This window comes from Giraffa tippelskirchi, chromosome 8 (genome assembly GCF_054371585.1).
Source record: "Giraffa tippelskirchi isolate mGirTip1 chromosome 8, T2T-mGirTip1v1.2.pri, whole genome shotgun sequence".
Classification (NCBI taxonomy): Eukaryota; Metazoa; Chordata; class Mammalia; order Artiodactyla; family Giraffidae; genus Giraffa; species Giraffa tippelskirchi.
In genome coordinates, this window is record NC_137282.1 from 115,199,076 (window position 1) to 115,215,705 (window position 16,630).

At 41.0% G+C, this 16,630-nt stretch overlaps 1 protein-coding gene across 17 annotated transcripts in view; it reads right to left on the reverse strand.

Moving 5' to 3' along the window:
* The window catches only part of RANBP17 (RAN binding protein 17), a 355,438-nt gene extending 338,829 nt beyond the window's left edge, over nucleotides 1-16,609 (reverse strand). For 10 of the 17 annotated variants that reach the window (XM_081520766.1, XM_081520759.1, XM_081520765.1 and 7 more), the window contains exons 1-2: nucleotides 16,457-16,609; nucleotides 1,151-1,297 (exon numbers count right to left, since the gene is read on the reverse strand). In XM_081520766.1, coding sequence (XP_081376892.1) covers nucleotides 1,151-1,297; nucleotides 16,457-16,474 — 165 coding nt within the window. In that variant the 5' untranslated portion in view covers nucleotides 16,475-16,609. Of the gene's footprint in view, nucleotides 1-1,150; nucleotides 1,326-11,626; nucleotides 11,731-15,849 lie in introns of those variants that run through there. The other 7 variants (XM_081520773.1, XM_081520770.1, XM_081520768.1 and 4 more) reach the window with 3 other exon arrangements.
* Between the last annotated feature and the right edge of the window lie 21 nt (nucleotides 16,610-16,630).

Consider the following 16,630-nt stretch of genomic DNA (forward strand, 5'->3'; position numbering starts at 1 on the left):
ACTTCAAAATCCATTTAACTGAGCAATTCAGGCAGCTTCACCTAACCTTCAATTGGAAGTGATTAATCTAGAATATAATCACATCCTAAAAGGCAAATATCAAGAGAAATTTTAATACAATTTTATACATGCCATCTAAGTGATGAATATGCTTAATTAAAATCATATGCTCATAAACTGATATCAATACTTGGTAGTACCTATCTGTGTGAAAAGACATTTTTAACGATGAAATTTGTAAAATCTCTTTACAAATAAGTATTAACATATGGACATCTGCAATCAATGCTAATGACAGGAAATACCAACTCTGAACCTCAATTAAGCAAAATGTTATCCCTAAAAGAATAATTCAATTCTTTTCATCAGTAGACTTACACTACAAAAAACTGTGCTCAATTATAATTATTTTAAATTTCATCAATAAAACTTCATGGAAATTTTTTTCTCTCTTCTGATAGGCATATTTACAAAATTTGCCTTTGTATTTACAAAACATCCTTGATTTTTCATCTTGGCCCACAAAGACTAAAATATTTACAATCTGGCCCTTTACAGAAAAAGTCTGCTTTTTTCAACCTCTGCTCTACAACCTCTTACTATAGTGCTTACCATATCATTCCACAGCTCTTTATTTAAACATCTATGCCTTCTCAGATAAACTATGAGTTACTTTAATGCATGTAAATAAAGCAAGTAGGTAGTACAGTGCCTGCTTTTACAATTAAATATTTGCTAAATGATGCTGAATGAATGGCTATGAAACTCTACAAGACAGGAAGGCAAGAAGGAATCAGCATTCCTCTGAATCATTCCTTCATATTTCAGAGTTAATTACAATCTGCTTCTTCCACCTAGACTTTTTTTAATTTCACCTTTTTAAAATATAACTTTTACCACTGATAGAAGACTTAAAAGGGGACCAAGAGGAATCAAGAAAGTATTTCGAATCATGCTATTTCTACCACCTGGGATCTTTCCTAAATTTTCTTTCTAGGCATTCCAATTCTTTGACAGTCAAATAAACCATAGTAAAAAGACATGTGGTAATACCTATCAGTTAACCTACACTGCTAACCTACATGCAATGATTAACACTGACATATACCTACTGATCTTTCATTGTTAATTACTATTATCAAATACTTACTGTTCCTTGTTCTAATAAAAGTTGACACTTGCTGAGACATTCTGGGCTGTCAATAAGTTCCAGGAGTGCTTTCTCAGCCTCTATTCTTTGTGTAAGATCAGTCCCTACGTAGAGATGAGTACACAATGCTTCCAATTCAGCCAAACTCTTGAGAAGAAAAAAAATTAGCATTTTACTTGAGTGGAAAAAAATAAGATAAATATGTTAATCACAGGAAACAGGAGATACAAATATCATGCATGTACTCATCAAGTCAATAAATGCTTATTGAGCCACTTCTACTTACTAGGGGTTACAGTGTTGAACAAAAAAAACCGCAAATCTCCTAGCTCTAAAGTATTTAAATTTAAATTGATAGTTCTATGAAGGAAAAGAAGTACAGAAAGAGGGGGACTTGCCTAATCCAAGGAGTGTAAAAAGGCATGCCTAATGTGGTGACACCTACAGCGACCAGAAAGGATCAGTCATATGAAACAGAAACCAGTCCAGACAAGAAACAGCATCTACTGGGTCCAGAACAGAGCTTACTCATCTCAAGGCCTTAAACAATCAGTATGACTGGTAAACGGACAGCAAGGAGGAGATGCCAAATGAAGGTGAAGAGATGGGTGAGGGAACTACCACGTGCAAGTTGCAGACAGTATGTCAATTTACATTCTTTTTCAGACTGTAACAATTTCAACGGGTCCATCGATATAAAACAGATATAAATACACACACTGATGTGGGTCTTCTACACTAATGACTCATAGTGCTACAGCTGGACTATGGCATGATTCTCAGGAACTATGACTTAACCCCATGTTACTTATAGCCAGCTATCATGTTGCAGATTCTATGTTATAGATACAAGGAATAATTCATTGTGCTTAGCATCAGAAAGAACACAAATAACAAATATTGGCAAAAATGTGGAGAAAGGGGAACCCTCATACATTGTTGGTGGGAATGTAAAGTAGTGTAGCCACTTTGGTAACACTAGGGAGGTTCCTCAAAAAACTAAAATAGAACCATATGACCCAGGAAAAACCCAGCATATATATCCAAAAAACCTAAAAACACTAATATGAAAAGCTACATGCACTGCAATGTTCACAGCATGATTTACAACTGCCAAGATATGGAATAAACCTAAGTGTTCACCAACAGATGAATGAATCAAGAAGATGTGGCGTACACACAAACACATGCATCAGTTCAGTCGCTCAGTCCTGTCCGACTCCTTGCGACCCCATGAACTGCAGCACGCCAGGCCTCCCTGTCCATCACCAAATCCTGGAGCTTGCTCAAACTCATGTCCATCAAGTCGGGATGCCATCCAACCATCTCATCCTCTGTCGTCCCCTTCTCCCGCCTTCAATCTTTCCCAGCATCAGGGTCTTTTCAAATGAGTCAGTTCTTTGCATCAGGTGGCCAAAGTACTGGGGTTTCAGCTTCAACATCAGTCTTTCCAATGAATATTCAGAACTGATTTCCTTTAGGATTGACTGGTTGGATCTCCTTGCAGTCCAAGGAACTCTCAAGAGTCTTCTCCAACACCACAGTTCAAAAGCATCAATTCTTCAACACTCAGCTGTCTTTATAGTCCAACTCTCACATCCATACATGACTACTGGAAGAACCATAGCCTTGACTAGATGGACCTTTGTTAGCAAAGTAATGTCTCTGCTTTTTAATATGCACTCTAGGTTGGTCATAACTTTCCTTCCAAGGAGTAAGCATCTTTTAATTTTATGGCTGAAGTTACCATCTACAGTGATTTTGGAGCCCCCAAAAATAAACTCTCTCACTGTTTTCACTGTTTCCCCATCTATTTGCCATAAAGTGATGAGACCGGAAGCCATGATCTTAGTTTTCTGAATGTTGAGTTTTAAGTCAGATTTCTCACTCTCCTCTTTCATCAAGAGGCTCTTTAGTTCCTCTTCGTTTTCTGCCATAGGGGTGGTGTATTCTGCATATCTGAGGTTATTGATACTTCTCCCGGCAATCTTGATTCCAGCTTGTGCTTCATCCAGCCCAGCATTTTGCATGATGCACTATTATACATAGAAGTTAAATAAGCAGGGTGACAACCTACAGCCTTGACATATCCTTTCCCAAATTGGAACCAGTCTGTTGTTCCATGTCCAGTTCTCTTGCTTCTTGACCAGGAGGCAGTCAGGTGGTCTGGTATTTCCATCTCTTTAAGAATTTTCCAGTTTGTTGTGATCCACACAGTCAAAGGTTTTGGTATAGTCAATAAAGCAGAAGTAGATGTTTATTTGGAACTATTGCTTTTTTGATGATCCAAAGTATGTTGGCAACTTAATCTATGGTTCCTCTGCCTTTTCTAAATCCAGCTTGAACATCTGGAAGTTCATGATTCACATACTGTTGAAGCCTGGCTTGGAGAATTTTGAATATCACTTTGCTAGCGTGTGAGATATGTGCAATCATGTGGTAGTTTGAGCATTCTTTGGCATTGCCTTTCTTTGGGATTGGAATTGAAAACTGACCTTTTCCAGTCCTGGCCACCGCTGAGTTTTCCAAATTTGCTGGCATATTGAGTGCAGCACTTTCACAGCACAATCTTTTAGGATTTGAAATAGCTGAGCTGGAATTCCATCACCTCCACTAGCTTTGGTCGTAGTGATGCTTCCTAAGGCCTACGTGACTTCACGTTCCAAAATGTCTGGCTCCTGGTAACTGAACACACCATTGTGATTATCTGGGTCATAAAGATCTTTTTTGTATAGTTCTTCCGTGTATTGTTGCCACCTCTTCTTAATAGCGTCTGCTTCTGTTAGGTCCATACCGTTTCAGTCCTTTATTGTGCATATCTTTGCATGAAATGTCCCCTTGGTATCTCTAATTTTCTTGAAGAGATCTCTCATCTTTTCCATTCTATTGTTTTCCTCTATTTCTCTGCACTGATCACCAAGGAAGGCTTTCTTATCTCTCCCTGCTATTCTCTGGAACTCTGCATTCAAATGGGTATATCTTTCCTCTTCTCCTTTGCCTTTAGCTTCTCTTCTTTTCTTAGCTATTTGTAAGGCCTCCTCAGACAACCATTTTGCCTTTTTGCACTTCTTTTTCTTGGGGATGGTCTTGATCACTGTCTTCTGTACAGTGTCATGAACCTCTGTCCATAGTTCTTCAGGCACTCTGTCTATCAGATATAATCCCTGGAATTTGTCATTTCTACTGTATAATCGCATGGGATTTGATTTAGATCATACCTGAATGGACTAGTGGTTTTTCCTACTTACTTCAATTTAAGTCTGAATTTGGCAATAAGGAGTTCATGATCTGAGCCATAGTCAGCTCCTGGTCTTGTTTTTGTTGACTGTATAGAGCTTCTCCATCTTTGGCTACAAAGAATATAATCAGTCTGATTTTGGTATTGACCATCTGGTGATGTCCATGTGCAGAGTCTTCTCTTGTGTTGTTAGAAGAGGGTGTTTGCTATGACCAGTGCGTTCTCTTGGCAAAACTCTATTAGCCTTTGCCCTGCTTCATTTTGTACTCCAAGGCCAAATTTGCCTATTATTCCAGGTATCTCTTAACTTCCTACCTTTGCATTCCAGTTCCCTATAACTAAGAGGACATGTTTTTGGGGTGTTAGTTCTAGGTCTTTTAGGTCTTCATAGAACCATTCAACTTCAGCTTCTTCAGCATTACTGGCTGGGGTACAGACTTGGGTTACTGTGATACTGAATGGTTTGCCTTGGAAACGCACAGAGATCATCCTGTCATTTTTGAGATTGCACCCAAGTACTACATTTTGGACTCTTTTGTTGACTATGAGGGCTACTCCATCTCTCCTAAGGGATTCTTGCCCACAGTAGTAGATATAATGGTCATCTGAGTTAAATTTGCCCATTCCAGTCCACTTTAGTTCACTCATTCCTAAAATGTCAATGTTTACTCTTGTCATCATCTCCTGTTTGACTTCCAATTTACTGTGATTCATGGACCTAACATTCCAGGTTCCTATGCAATATTGTTCTTTACAGCATCAGACTTTACTTCCATCACCAGTCACATCCACAACTGGGTGCTGTTTTTGCTTTGGCTCCGTCTCTCCATTCTTTCTGAAATGATTTTTCCACTCTTCTCCAGTAGCATATTGGGCAGCTACTGACCTGGGGAGTTCATCTTTCAGTGGCATATCTTTTTGCCTTTTCATACTGTTCATGGGATTCTCAAGGCAAGAATACTGAAGTGGTTTGCCATACCAACAGAATATCTCAACCATAAAAAAGAATGAAATTTTGCCATTTACAGCAACATGGATGGACTTGGAAGGCACTGAAAGTCTATCAGTCATGTCTGACTCTTTGCGTCCCCATGGACTATACAGTCCCTGGAATTCTCCAGGCCAGAATACTGGAGTGGGTAGCCTTTCCCTTCTCCATGGGATCTTCCTAACCCAGAGATCGAACCCAGGTCTCCCACATTGTAGGCAGATTCTTTACCAGCTGAGCTAGAAGGGAAGCCCAAGAACACTGGAGTCAGTAGCCTATCCCCTCTCCAGCAGATCTTCCCGACCCAGGAATTGAACTGGGTCTCCTGCATTGCAAGTGGACTTTTTACCAACTGAGCTATCAGGGAAGCCCCCTTGGAGGGGATTATGCTAAGCGAAATAAGTCAGAGTAGAGGAAGACAAATAGTGTATGGTATCACTTATATGTGCAGAATCTAAAAAACACAACAAATTAGTTAATATAACAAAAAAAGAAACAGATTCACAGATATAGAAAACAAACTTGTGGTTCCCTGTGGAGGGAGGGTGGAAAGAGGCAATATAGGACTTGGGGAGTGGGAGGTACAAACTACTGGGTGTAAGACAGCCTACGATATATTGTAAAACAGAGGCAATATAGTCAACATTTTGTAGTAACTTTAACCTTTAAAAAATGTATAAAAATATAGATAGAGGATAAACAAGTAAATTTTAAAAATAAAAAAAGAACAATTCATTCATTTATAAATATTTATAAATATAATCTCATCAGAAGATACAGGATACATGGATAAAATCTGAAAGAAAATTTTTTAAATGAGTTCAGTATTCCTCTCAGCTTTAGAGAATTTTTGCTAAAGGCATCTTACTAAAACTACTTCAGTTTGAACTTAGAGAATTATTCTTTGGAGGTCCAAAAAAATTGGCACAGATTTTAATGTCAGGTAGGCATATTAAAGTAATGGGAAATTCATAAGTAATGCCATTTTTTTTATCCTTTCTGGCCTGAATTTTTATGTGGCAGCCTTACAGCTACACTAGTCTAAGCATTGCCTCAGATGCATATACCTTTGTCAAATAAGAAGAACAGAAGAGGGCTACAGAGGATGAGAAAGTTGAATAGCATCACCAACTCAGTGAACATGAGTTTGAGCAAATTTCGGTAGATAGTGAAGGACAGAGAAGCCTGGCGCACTGCAGTCCATAGGGTCATGGAGTCAGACACAACTTAGTGACTAAAGAACAACAAATAAGAATATATAAGAGACACTGAAATGAAACCTCCTCTAACTCCCTTTATTCTTTATAGTTCTCGCTCCTTGTTTCTTTACAGCATTTTCCACTTCTTTATCCAGGCCAGAGCGCAACATCCCAGACTAGAGAATTTTTTGCTATAGTGAAAATAAAAGTACAAAAGAAAGGTTTCAAAAGGATAATTAAGATAAAGGACTTCAAATGAACCACATTTTAAACATTTCCTCTACCTGGATTGTCCCAACAAGCCCTAACAGTGCTACTACATACTGTTGATACGATTAAAATGTGTAGAAAACGTATGGTTCATGAATACATATGAATTCTCATGTTTCCTCCAAGGGTAAGAAACATAAAAATGAAAAGAGCTACCATTTTCCCTCTTGTGACTCATGATCAACCTCAGAAGTATTTTCCTCCATCTAATAAATTTAAAGGGCTGAATTTTCAAGCTGATAATACCCAGAATAATTAATGGTAAACTGATCCTGTTATCATGCATTCAACTATACATCAATAGGTCTGGTCTCTGAAGAAGTAAACTCTGAGTGTAAAAAAAATGAAGCCAGAAATAGTGACAAAATCTAACTACTGAAAAACAAAAGCCAGCAATAACTGAGACTAATAATAGCATATACCTCATAGGTTTGCTGGGAGGATTAAATGAGCTAGGGCCACATAACTTCTAGCGCACTTTATACCCTATAAAGATTAGTTGTTTATTACTAGTATTACCTAATAATAGTATTGTAATGGATGGAACTGTATCCTCCTAAAAGATATATCCAAGTCCTAACCCCCAACACCTTTGAAATATTTGGAAATAAAGTCTTTGTAAATCCTTAAATTAAGGATGGAGGGATAAGATCAAACCGAGGGATTTAGGGCAGGCTCTAAATCCAGTCATTCATAAAAGAGAGAGGGACATTCGAGGTGCAGAGACACAACTAAATAGGCCTTAGGAAGGATGAGGCAATGACTGGGCTGATCCATCTACAAGCCAAGGACCACCAAGGACTGCATACAGCTATCAGAACACTGGGGCAAAGTATGGAGCAGTTTCTCCCTCAAGGGCTCCAAGAAGAGACCAATCCTGTCAACACATTAATTTCAGACTTCTGGCTCCCATACCTATAAAAGAATAAATTTTCATTTTTTTAACTCACCCAGTTTGTGGTAATTTGTCACAACAGCCCCAGGAAACATAAACATTAATATTAATCAATTCAAGCATATCTAAGTAAATAGGGAAAAGTTCTGGAATTTTGTCCTTTTTGCTATATTGACTTAGAGAACTCCAACACAGACTTGTTTACATCAACAATGTTATCAATGACCCTTTTTTCCCAAATGCCTTTCAAATTAATAACCATTGAAGGGCAGTGCAAGATAAAAAGGTAACGGTTTGAACTTTCTCCTAAGACTGAAACAAAGGGAGAAAAAAAATCAAGTTATTCTTTCTCTGTAATGATAACAATTAAATAAATGCCTAGCATACGAAATCATTTTTAGAGAAAAGGATATATACACAAAAATCCTTACCCTGTTGGAAAAGCATTATGTGAACATTTCATACAGTTAAACTCATAATGTGATGTTCGCTGAGCGACTAAGCAATCTTCTGATTAGCATTTGATTTCACAGAGATTCTGTCAATAAAGAGAGACTTTACCTTTCACAGTGAACTGATAAACTGCATCTTAGTTTTATAGCGATGTCTGAGAATATGGTTAACATAAGCATCCTCAGAGAAATGGATCCCTTCTCAATGTGTTGACAAATTGGGTTTGAGTTATTAAACTTTCTACAGGGCTTCATATCAACATTAGAAGCCCATATAAATAAATAACAAGTAGCACTGGACATCACCTAACTCTCATAGATTTACTATCAAACATACAAGGACAGTACCCAATTTCCATAGCCTAGGAGACAATGATATAATCCTGCCTACAGTCTAAATAAGGATCTTCCAAGTTAATCTGGACTCATTTCTGCCCTTTGTACCTGACATACAATTAACCCTTAAATGATGCAACTCCTTTCTATATAGTAACTCTCATCATGTATCCATCAATAGGTAAAGGAAGCAAGACAGAAAAAAAGAGTACATATTGTATGATTCTATAGTAAAAGAAAGCAGATCAGTGGTTTCAGGCCGGGGAGGGAGGAGAGAGTGGGAGGATCGGGAAGGATAGATAGGGACGCAGCAAGGGGGGATTATAAAGGGGTATAAGGCAACTTGGGGGGTGACAGATATGTTCATTATCTTGATTTCAGTGATGGTTTCACAGTTATACACTATGTCAAAATTCATCCAATATGTGTGGTTTATTATTTGTCAATTAAACTTCAAGAAGGAGAAGGAAATGGTATTCTTGCCTGGGAAATCCCATGAACAGAGGAGCCTGGTGAGTTACAGTCTTACGGAGTCAAAAAAGAGTTGGACATGACTTACCCACTAAACAATAACAAGAAAATCTCTAGAAAGCTGAAAAAATGCAAGGCTTTTTTCTTTTGTCCTAGAGAAAAATGTCCCCTAATAATAATAACAATAAATTGATGAACTACAAAAATCCCACCTCAATTAAATTTAAATTCTTTTCAGTTACTTCCCTGTATCTTTCCAGCCTTCTAGAATTAAACCTCTTAACTGCCATTAATAAAGTGCCTTTATCTTACAATTACTCATTCCCCACAAACTCTTTGTTTTTTCCTCCCTTTATTAACTTTTTCTGAGCACCCGAAGGCTTATTTCTGGGCCTCTTAGAACTTCTCCTTCTAAAATGAATTGGATCATATTTGTTTTAGTGCTTTATAGTTTACAAAAGTATTTCCATCTTCTGTTTTTTAAACCAACCCAAAAAAGTAGACTCCTGTAAATTATGTATTTTAGCATATCCATTTTACAGACCAAAAAAAATAACCCTGAGGCTGAGCAATCAAATACATATATATGTGTATGTGTGTGTGTACACACACATAGGTCAAATAGAGCAAATGGTCAATTCTGAGCCACATACAAACCTATAGACCCCAACCACATGTTGTCTCAACACCCTGCCATCTTACCACCTTTTACTTTCAGTTCAGTTCGGTTTAGTTGTTTAGTCATGTCCGACTCTTCACAATCCCATGGACCACAGCACGCCAGGCCTCCCTGTCTATCACCAACTCCCGGAGTTTACCCAAACTCATGTCCATTGAGTCAGTGATGTCATCCAACCATCTCATCCTCTGTCGTTCCCTTCTCTTCCTGCCTTCAATCTTTCCCAGCATCAGGGTCTTTTCAAATGAGTCTGCTCTTTGCATCAGGTGGCCAAAATATTGCAGTTTCAGCTTCAACATCAGTCCTTCCAATGAACACCCAGGACTCATCTCCTTTAGGATGGACTGATTGGATCTCCTTGCAGTCCCAGGGACTCTCAAGAGTCTTCTCCAACACCACAGTTCAAAAGCATCAATTCTTCAGCGCTCAGCTTTCTTTATAGTCCAATTCTCACATCCATACATGACTATTAAAAAAAACCTTAGCCTTGACGAGAAAAACCATAGCCTTGACGAGACGGACCTTTGTTGGCAAAGTGATGTCTCTGCTTTTTAATACGCTGTCTAGGTTGGTCATAACTTTCCTTCCAAGGAGTAAGCGTCTTTTAATTTCATGGCTGCAGTCATCATCTGCAGTGGCCACAGGACTGGAAAAGGTCAGTTTTCATTCCAATCCCAAATAAAGGCAATGTCAAAGAATGCTTGAACTACCGCACAATTGCACTCATCTCACACGCTAGTAAAGTAATGCTCAAAATTCTCCAAGCCAGGCTTCAGCAATACATGAACCGTGAACTTCCAGATGTTCAAGCTGGTTTTAGAAAAGGCAGAGGAACAAGAGATCAAATCGCCAACATCCGCTGGATCATCGAAAAAGCAAATGAGTTCCAGAAAAACAACTATTTCTGCTTTATTGACTATGCCAAAGCCTTTGACTGTGTGGATCACAATAAACTGTGGAAAATTCTGAAAGAGATGGGAATACCAGACCACTTGAGCTTCCTCTTGAGAAATCTGTATGCAGGTCAGGAAGCAACAGTTAGAACTGGACATGGAATAACAGACTGGTTACAAACAGGAAAAGGAGTACGTCAAGGCTGTATATTGTCACCCTACTTATTTAACTTATATGCAGAGCACATCATGAGAAACACTGGGCTGGAGGAAGCACAAGCTGGAATCAAGATTGCCAAAAGAAATCCCAGTAACCTCAGATACAGGTTGACAGATGACAGGTTGCAGATGACACCGCCCTTATGGCAGAAAGTGAAGAAGAACTAAAGAGCCTCTTGATGAAAGTGAAAGAGGAGAGTGAAAAAGTTGGCTTAAAGCTCAATATTCACAAAACTAAGATCATGGCATCCGGTCCCACCACTTCATGGCAAATAGACAATGAAAACGCAGCACAGCCAAACATAAATTAATAAGAAGGAAAAAAAAAAGTCCCCACCCTAAAACACCTTTGGTACTTTTGGTGTGGTCAGCCACCAATTTAAGACTGTGGGGTGTGGCCTGCTGCCCCCGGCCCCCAGTCTGAACAAAAACATTCTTATCATAAACATAGATTACCTCCCAGAATCTGAGGGCAAAGGCGAGACTTTTCTTTGGGCAAGACCAAACTCTTAACTGTACAGGAGGGACTAAGGAGAAGGAAAAGCAAAAGATACCATTAAGATTGTAAATCTAAATTCTGGTCTACACCTCTGAAACAAAGGGACTCTTAATGTGGAAATATGTGGGAAATATGTTCAATTCAGTTTCTGACATGTTGGGGCTGTTTTCAACGTCTTCCTGGATTTCCAAGAAGAAGAAATTTATAGGAAAATATAGGAAAAAAATTTACAGGAAATTTATAGGAAAATATAAAGATGGTGAACAGACAAGGGGAAACAGTGGCTGACCTTTTACTTTAGTGATCATCAACCTGCAGATGATATCCTAGTCCATACTTTCAACCTTGTCTGTTCACCATCTTTATATTTTCCTATAAATTTCCTATAAATTTTTTTCCTATATTTTGGTATCTTTTGCTTTTCCTTCTCCTTAGTCCCTCCTGTATAGTTAAGAGTTTGGTCTTGCCCAAAGAAAAGTCTCGCCTTTGCCCTCAGATTCTGGGAGGTAATCTATGTTTATGATAGGAATGTTTTTGTTCAGACTGGGGGGCGGGGGCAGCAGGCCACACCACACAGTCTTAAATTGGTGGCTGACCACACCAAAAGTACCAAAGGTGTTTTAGGGTGGGGGCTTTTTTTTTCCCCTTATTTATTTATGTTTGGCTGTGCTGCGTTTTCATTGATGTGTGGGCTTCCTCTAGCTGCAGAGCGGAGGTTGCTCTGTTGCAGCACACAGGCTTCCCTTGTTGCAGAGCACAGGCTCTGGGTGGAGTCAGCTTCAGCAGGTGTAGCGCCTGGGCTTCAGCAGTTGTGGCACATGGCTCAGTAGCTGCAGTTCCCGGGCTCTTGCGTACCGGCTCAATAGCTGTGGCACACTGGCTTAGCTGCTCCATCACATGGGGATCCTCCCGGACCAGGGATCCAACCTGCATCTCCTGCACTGGCAGGCAGATTCTTTACCACTCAGCCACCAGCCCTAGGGTGGGGACTTTAGATGGCATGGTTTCATTTGACCTAAATGCTCAGGTCAATCATGTGGCACCCAACCAATCACAACTGCATAAAAAAGCCCCAACAAAAACTCCAGAACTCAAAGCTCAGGTTATGCTTCCCTGGTTTGCAATACTCAGTGCTTACTGCCACACATATATGATGGGAGAGTAACATGTCCTGAGGACCAAAAAGCTTTGTTTCAGGACGCTCCCAGATTCTGCCCTATGCATCTCTCTTTCAATCAGTTTTAGTATGTGTACTTTCCCAATAATAAACTCAGGTATGATAGCTTTCAGTGAATTATGTGAGTTCTTCTGTTAAACTATCAAACCTGGGAATGGCACTGGGAAACTCCCAAATATGCAAGTGGCGTCAGTAGTGAGGGTAGTCTTGCAAACTGTGCCCTCAAACATTGCAGTTTAGCTAATAACAAGTATATAACAATTTATCATAAGGTCCTACCAATTCCTTTAACATAAAGACTCAGACTCAACACCTCTACACGATATTAATAGACAGTAGACCAATAAAACAGTATTTTACAACTGTGGCCTACAGTGCCCTGGATTTCTTTAGGGGTTTCTTCTGGAATCATTGTGGAAGCCTGGAATTTGTCCAGTTACTTATTCAAGTGACCTCAAGCAAATTATCTAACCTTTCTAAACCTCACTTTTGAAACTGCAGGTTTCAAAACCATCTTCCAAAATAATTATGAAGATTAAGATAGAAAGGACAAGAGAAAGCTTGATCCAGCTCCTGGAAAATAGTAGATCTACACAAACTGTAAATAATTTCTCCAGTTAACTATAAAACACCACATTGGTCTTTTGTCTATAGTTTCTCCCATTAAACTCCACAACCCCAGGACCATCTTTGCCAAACCCCTTTCTCCTCATGATTCTAATTGTTAATAATCATATCTAGATCAAATCAGGTACAGTAGCCTGGCTGGGTATTAAGAAGCTTGACTACAGTCCGAGGTTCTGGGAAGCTAAAAAGATCAACTAACTGCATCTCCTAAAGTTTTCCTAATGTTACTTCTTAATTCTTTCCAAGATTCCTCTGTGAAATCTAAAGTGCCTACGTCTTCCTTGATCCCAGAAACCTCTTTCCTCTCTTCCTTGCCCACCAACCTGGACTGTCCCCTCTAAGACAATCCAGATTAATTTCTTCCTTTGGGACAGAGTACCCTAACTCACAACTTCCTAATCAGAATGTGCGTGCCTTGAATGGATTACAGGAATGTCTAGGATATTGATCCCCTTGCCCTTCAGGCAGCCAGGCTTTTAGTTTTGAGTAGTTTATGTCAGTGGACCACCCAATCACCATTCTTTATGTATGCCATAATTTGAAAAAGACTGTGAAGCAGTAACCTCTTCTCACCTTACATAAATCCACTTACACTAAAATGGCATAATTTTTTACTAACTACCTGGTTGGGTAGATGACTGCAAGACACTGGTATGAAACAATACGAAATTATGAATTACTAGGGTTACTCTAGTTCTGTAGCCTTGGGCAAGTCACAATTGTTCTAAGACTCAGTGTCTTCAGGAATAAAACGCATATATGTACACATAGTAGGGGGACTGGTTCCAGGCCACCCTGCAGATAACCAAAAACCCAAAGATGCTCATTCCTTATATAAAGTGCCACAGTATTTGCATATAACCTCTATTTATTTAAATCATCTCATAATACTGTTAACACCTAATATATGTGTGTGTGTGTGTGTGTGTGTGTGCTCAGCTGCTCAGTCATGTCCGACTCTTTGCGACCCCATAGACTTGTAGCCCACCAGGCATCTCTGTCCATGGGATTTTCCAGGAACGAATACTAGAGTAGGTTGCCATTTCCTCCTCCAGGGGACCTTCCCTATCCAGGGACTGAACCCAGTGTCTCCTGCAGCTCCTGTGTTGGCAGGTAGATTCTTTACCACTGCACCACCTGGGGAGCCCATACCTAATACAATATAAATGCTATATAAATAGCTGTAAATTCAATGTAAATGATATGTAAATAGCTGCCAACGTGTGGCAAATTCAAGTTTTTTGAAACTTTCTGGAATTTTTTCTTTACTACTTTCAATCCACAATTGGTTGAATCCACTGATGCAAAACTCACAGATACACCAAGCCAACTGTATACATACACCTCTCAAGCTAGTTGTACGACTCAAAATCTACAAGCATGGAAAAATTCCAAATGCTAGGTACCAGTTATCATTAGTAATAAATGTTCCTTGAGTTAACTGGGTAACAATATGATCCATATACCAAAAACAATTCAAACTGAAAAAGTTCAGAGCTTTTTTCAGGCCCCTCAAACTGTCAGGTCTTTCATTTGTCCAACTCCACTTTTAAGCTGCCCAGAGCTGCTGTGAAATAGACTCCGAAGAAACCAATTTGGGTAGTTCTGGCATTAGGAGCTAATTTTTCCACCACTACCTAAAGTATGAAGAAATCTTTCAGACTGGGTGATTTACTATTATGCATATCTTTCCAATTCTGAAATTGTTCCAAACTTCCACCATAGTTTTTAATTGCCCTCAAGATTTACACTTGAACTATGAACAACTGTTTATCTATTTACAATCCCAAAGCCCTCCCTGTGAGATTCTGCCAGTGAAGATTTCCCAAAGGGCATTTTTACTAAAGTGGTAATAAATAACATTATTTTGACCTGGAGACCCTTAGCAATGGCAAGGAATCAAAACAATGTGTCAGGCTTACTATCTCCTGAGCTGTCAATTACCTGATAGGAGAGTGGATGGTTGAAAAGAAAGGACCCTTTGGACGAATCAATAATTAGGTAATGAATCACTGTAGTCTCAGGGGGCCCAAAGAAGTCTACAAAGGTTTGGGACACGTAGATACATTATCACCATGTTATGAAATTGCCTATCTCTCCAAGGTCATCTGCCTCCACAGCCTCCCGTCCTCCCTTCCCTTTCATAGGAACCTAAGCTCCAGTCAGACTGAACTACCCCAGTGTGCCATGGTCTTCCACAATTCTTTGACTTGACTCACACTGTTCTTTTGCCTCTACCCTTCCCTTTCTCTTTGCTCGGCGAAACTCTTACAGTTCTTTCAAGATCCACTAGACTGCAAGTTCCCTGACTGTACAAATCATAAAGTTTTGAGAGAGTTTTATCTTAAGTACCTAGCAAAGCAGGAACTCAACTAATAAGTGGATGAACGGAAGCTCCAAAAAGCTTGTCTGACAAGCACAGCACCTCTGCCTCACTGCTTCCCAACACACACACAGACTTGACAGCCCCTTTCAATATTCCCATGATTTCCTGTGATTAATTCTATCACATCACTTTTCACATTTACTGTAATTATTTGCGAATTTCATGAGGGCAAGGATGCTAAGATGATGTAATTCTTTATCCCAGAACTCTGCACAGTGCTTGAGACCCGGGGGTGGGGGGTGGGGGGCGCCAGGGTGGGTGCCGAGGAGGCTCTACAACGTTTGTTGAATCAATAACTGGATGCATATGCCAAAGTGCCCGAGAATATCTGAATATTTGAGCCTTCCTCCAGCCCGCATCCCATCCTGACCGTTTCTGCGCTCCCAGTGCGCGTCCTGCCCAGTTTTCCTCCTCCAATGAGGCTGCTGCAGAGCCCTCCTTCGCAACTCCCCACAAACAGAGCCCCTGCCGACTCTGGCCAATTCAAGTCCAATTGCTGAGCCGCTCCTTCGGCGGACCCAGGCCCCTCTCGAGTTCCCTCCGAACTATGTGGAGGCTGACGATGGAGCCGCGGCCGGAGACGCGGCGGGAAGGCTGATCCGGTACTGCCGGGCTCCCACCTGCTCAGGCGCCTCCGAACCTCCGTGCGCGCCGTGCGGCGGCACCCGGAGGGCGGGCTCCCGCGCGGCCGATCCTCAGCATCCGCACCTCTCTCGAGGGGCGACCTCCAGCCTAGCCCCTGCCCCTCCACCCGCCATCCCCGAGCTCGGGCCGCCCCTTCGTCGGGCCCGGGCCTGGGGTGGGCAGCCCAGACCAGTGCCTGGTCCCTGGCCAGGAACGGGGTCTAGGGCTCCGACGCACCGGCCAGCGGCCCCGCGGCCTCCGTCGCCGGATACGGCCCTCGGTCTCCAGACCCCAGCGTCCTGCCGGATTCCCGGAGCGGCGGGGCGGGGATCCGCGGCGCAGAGCGCACTGACCTGGAAGTGCAGCGCCATCTTCCCGGGAGGCGGCGCCGGTCAGCGCCCGGAGCGCCCGAGGGGAGGGAGCGTAGGCGGGCGCCACCGAAGCCCCAGCCGCCCGCGGGGTCCCTGCGCCGCTCGCTCGCTCGTCGCTTCAGCCTCGCGACTGTCGCGTTCGAAGCTCCGGACGGG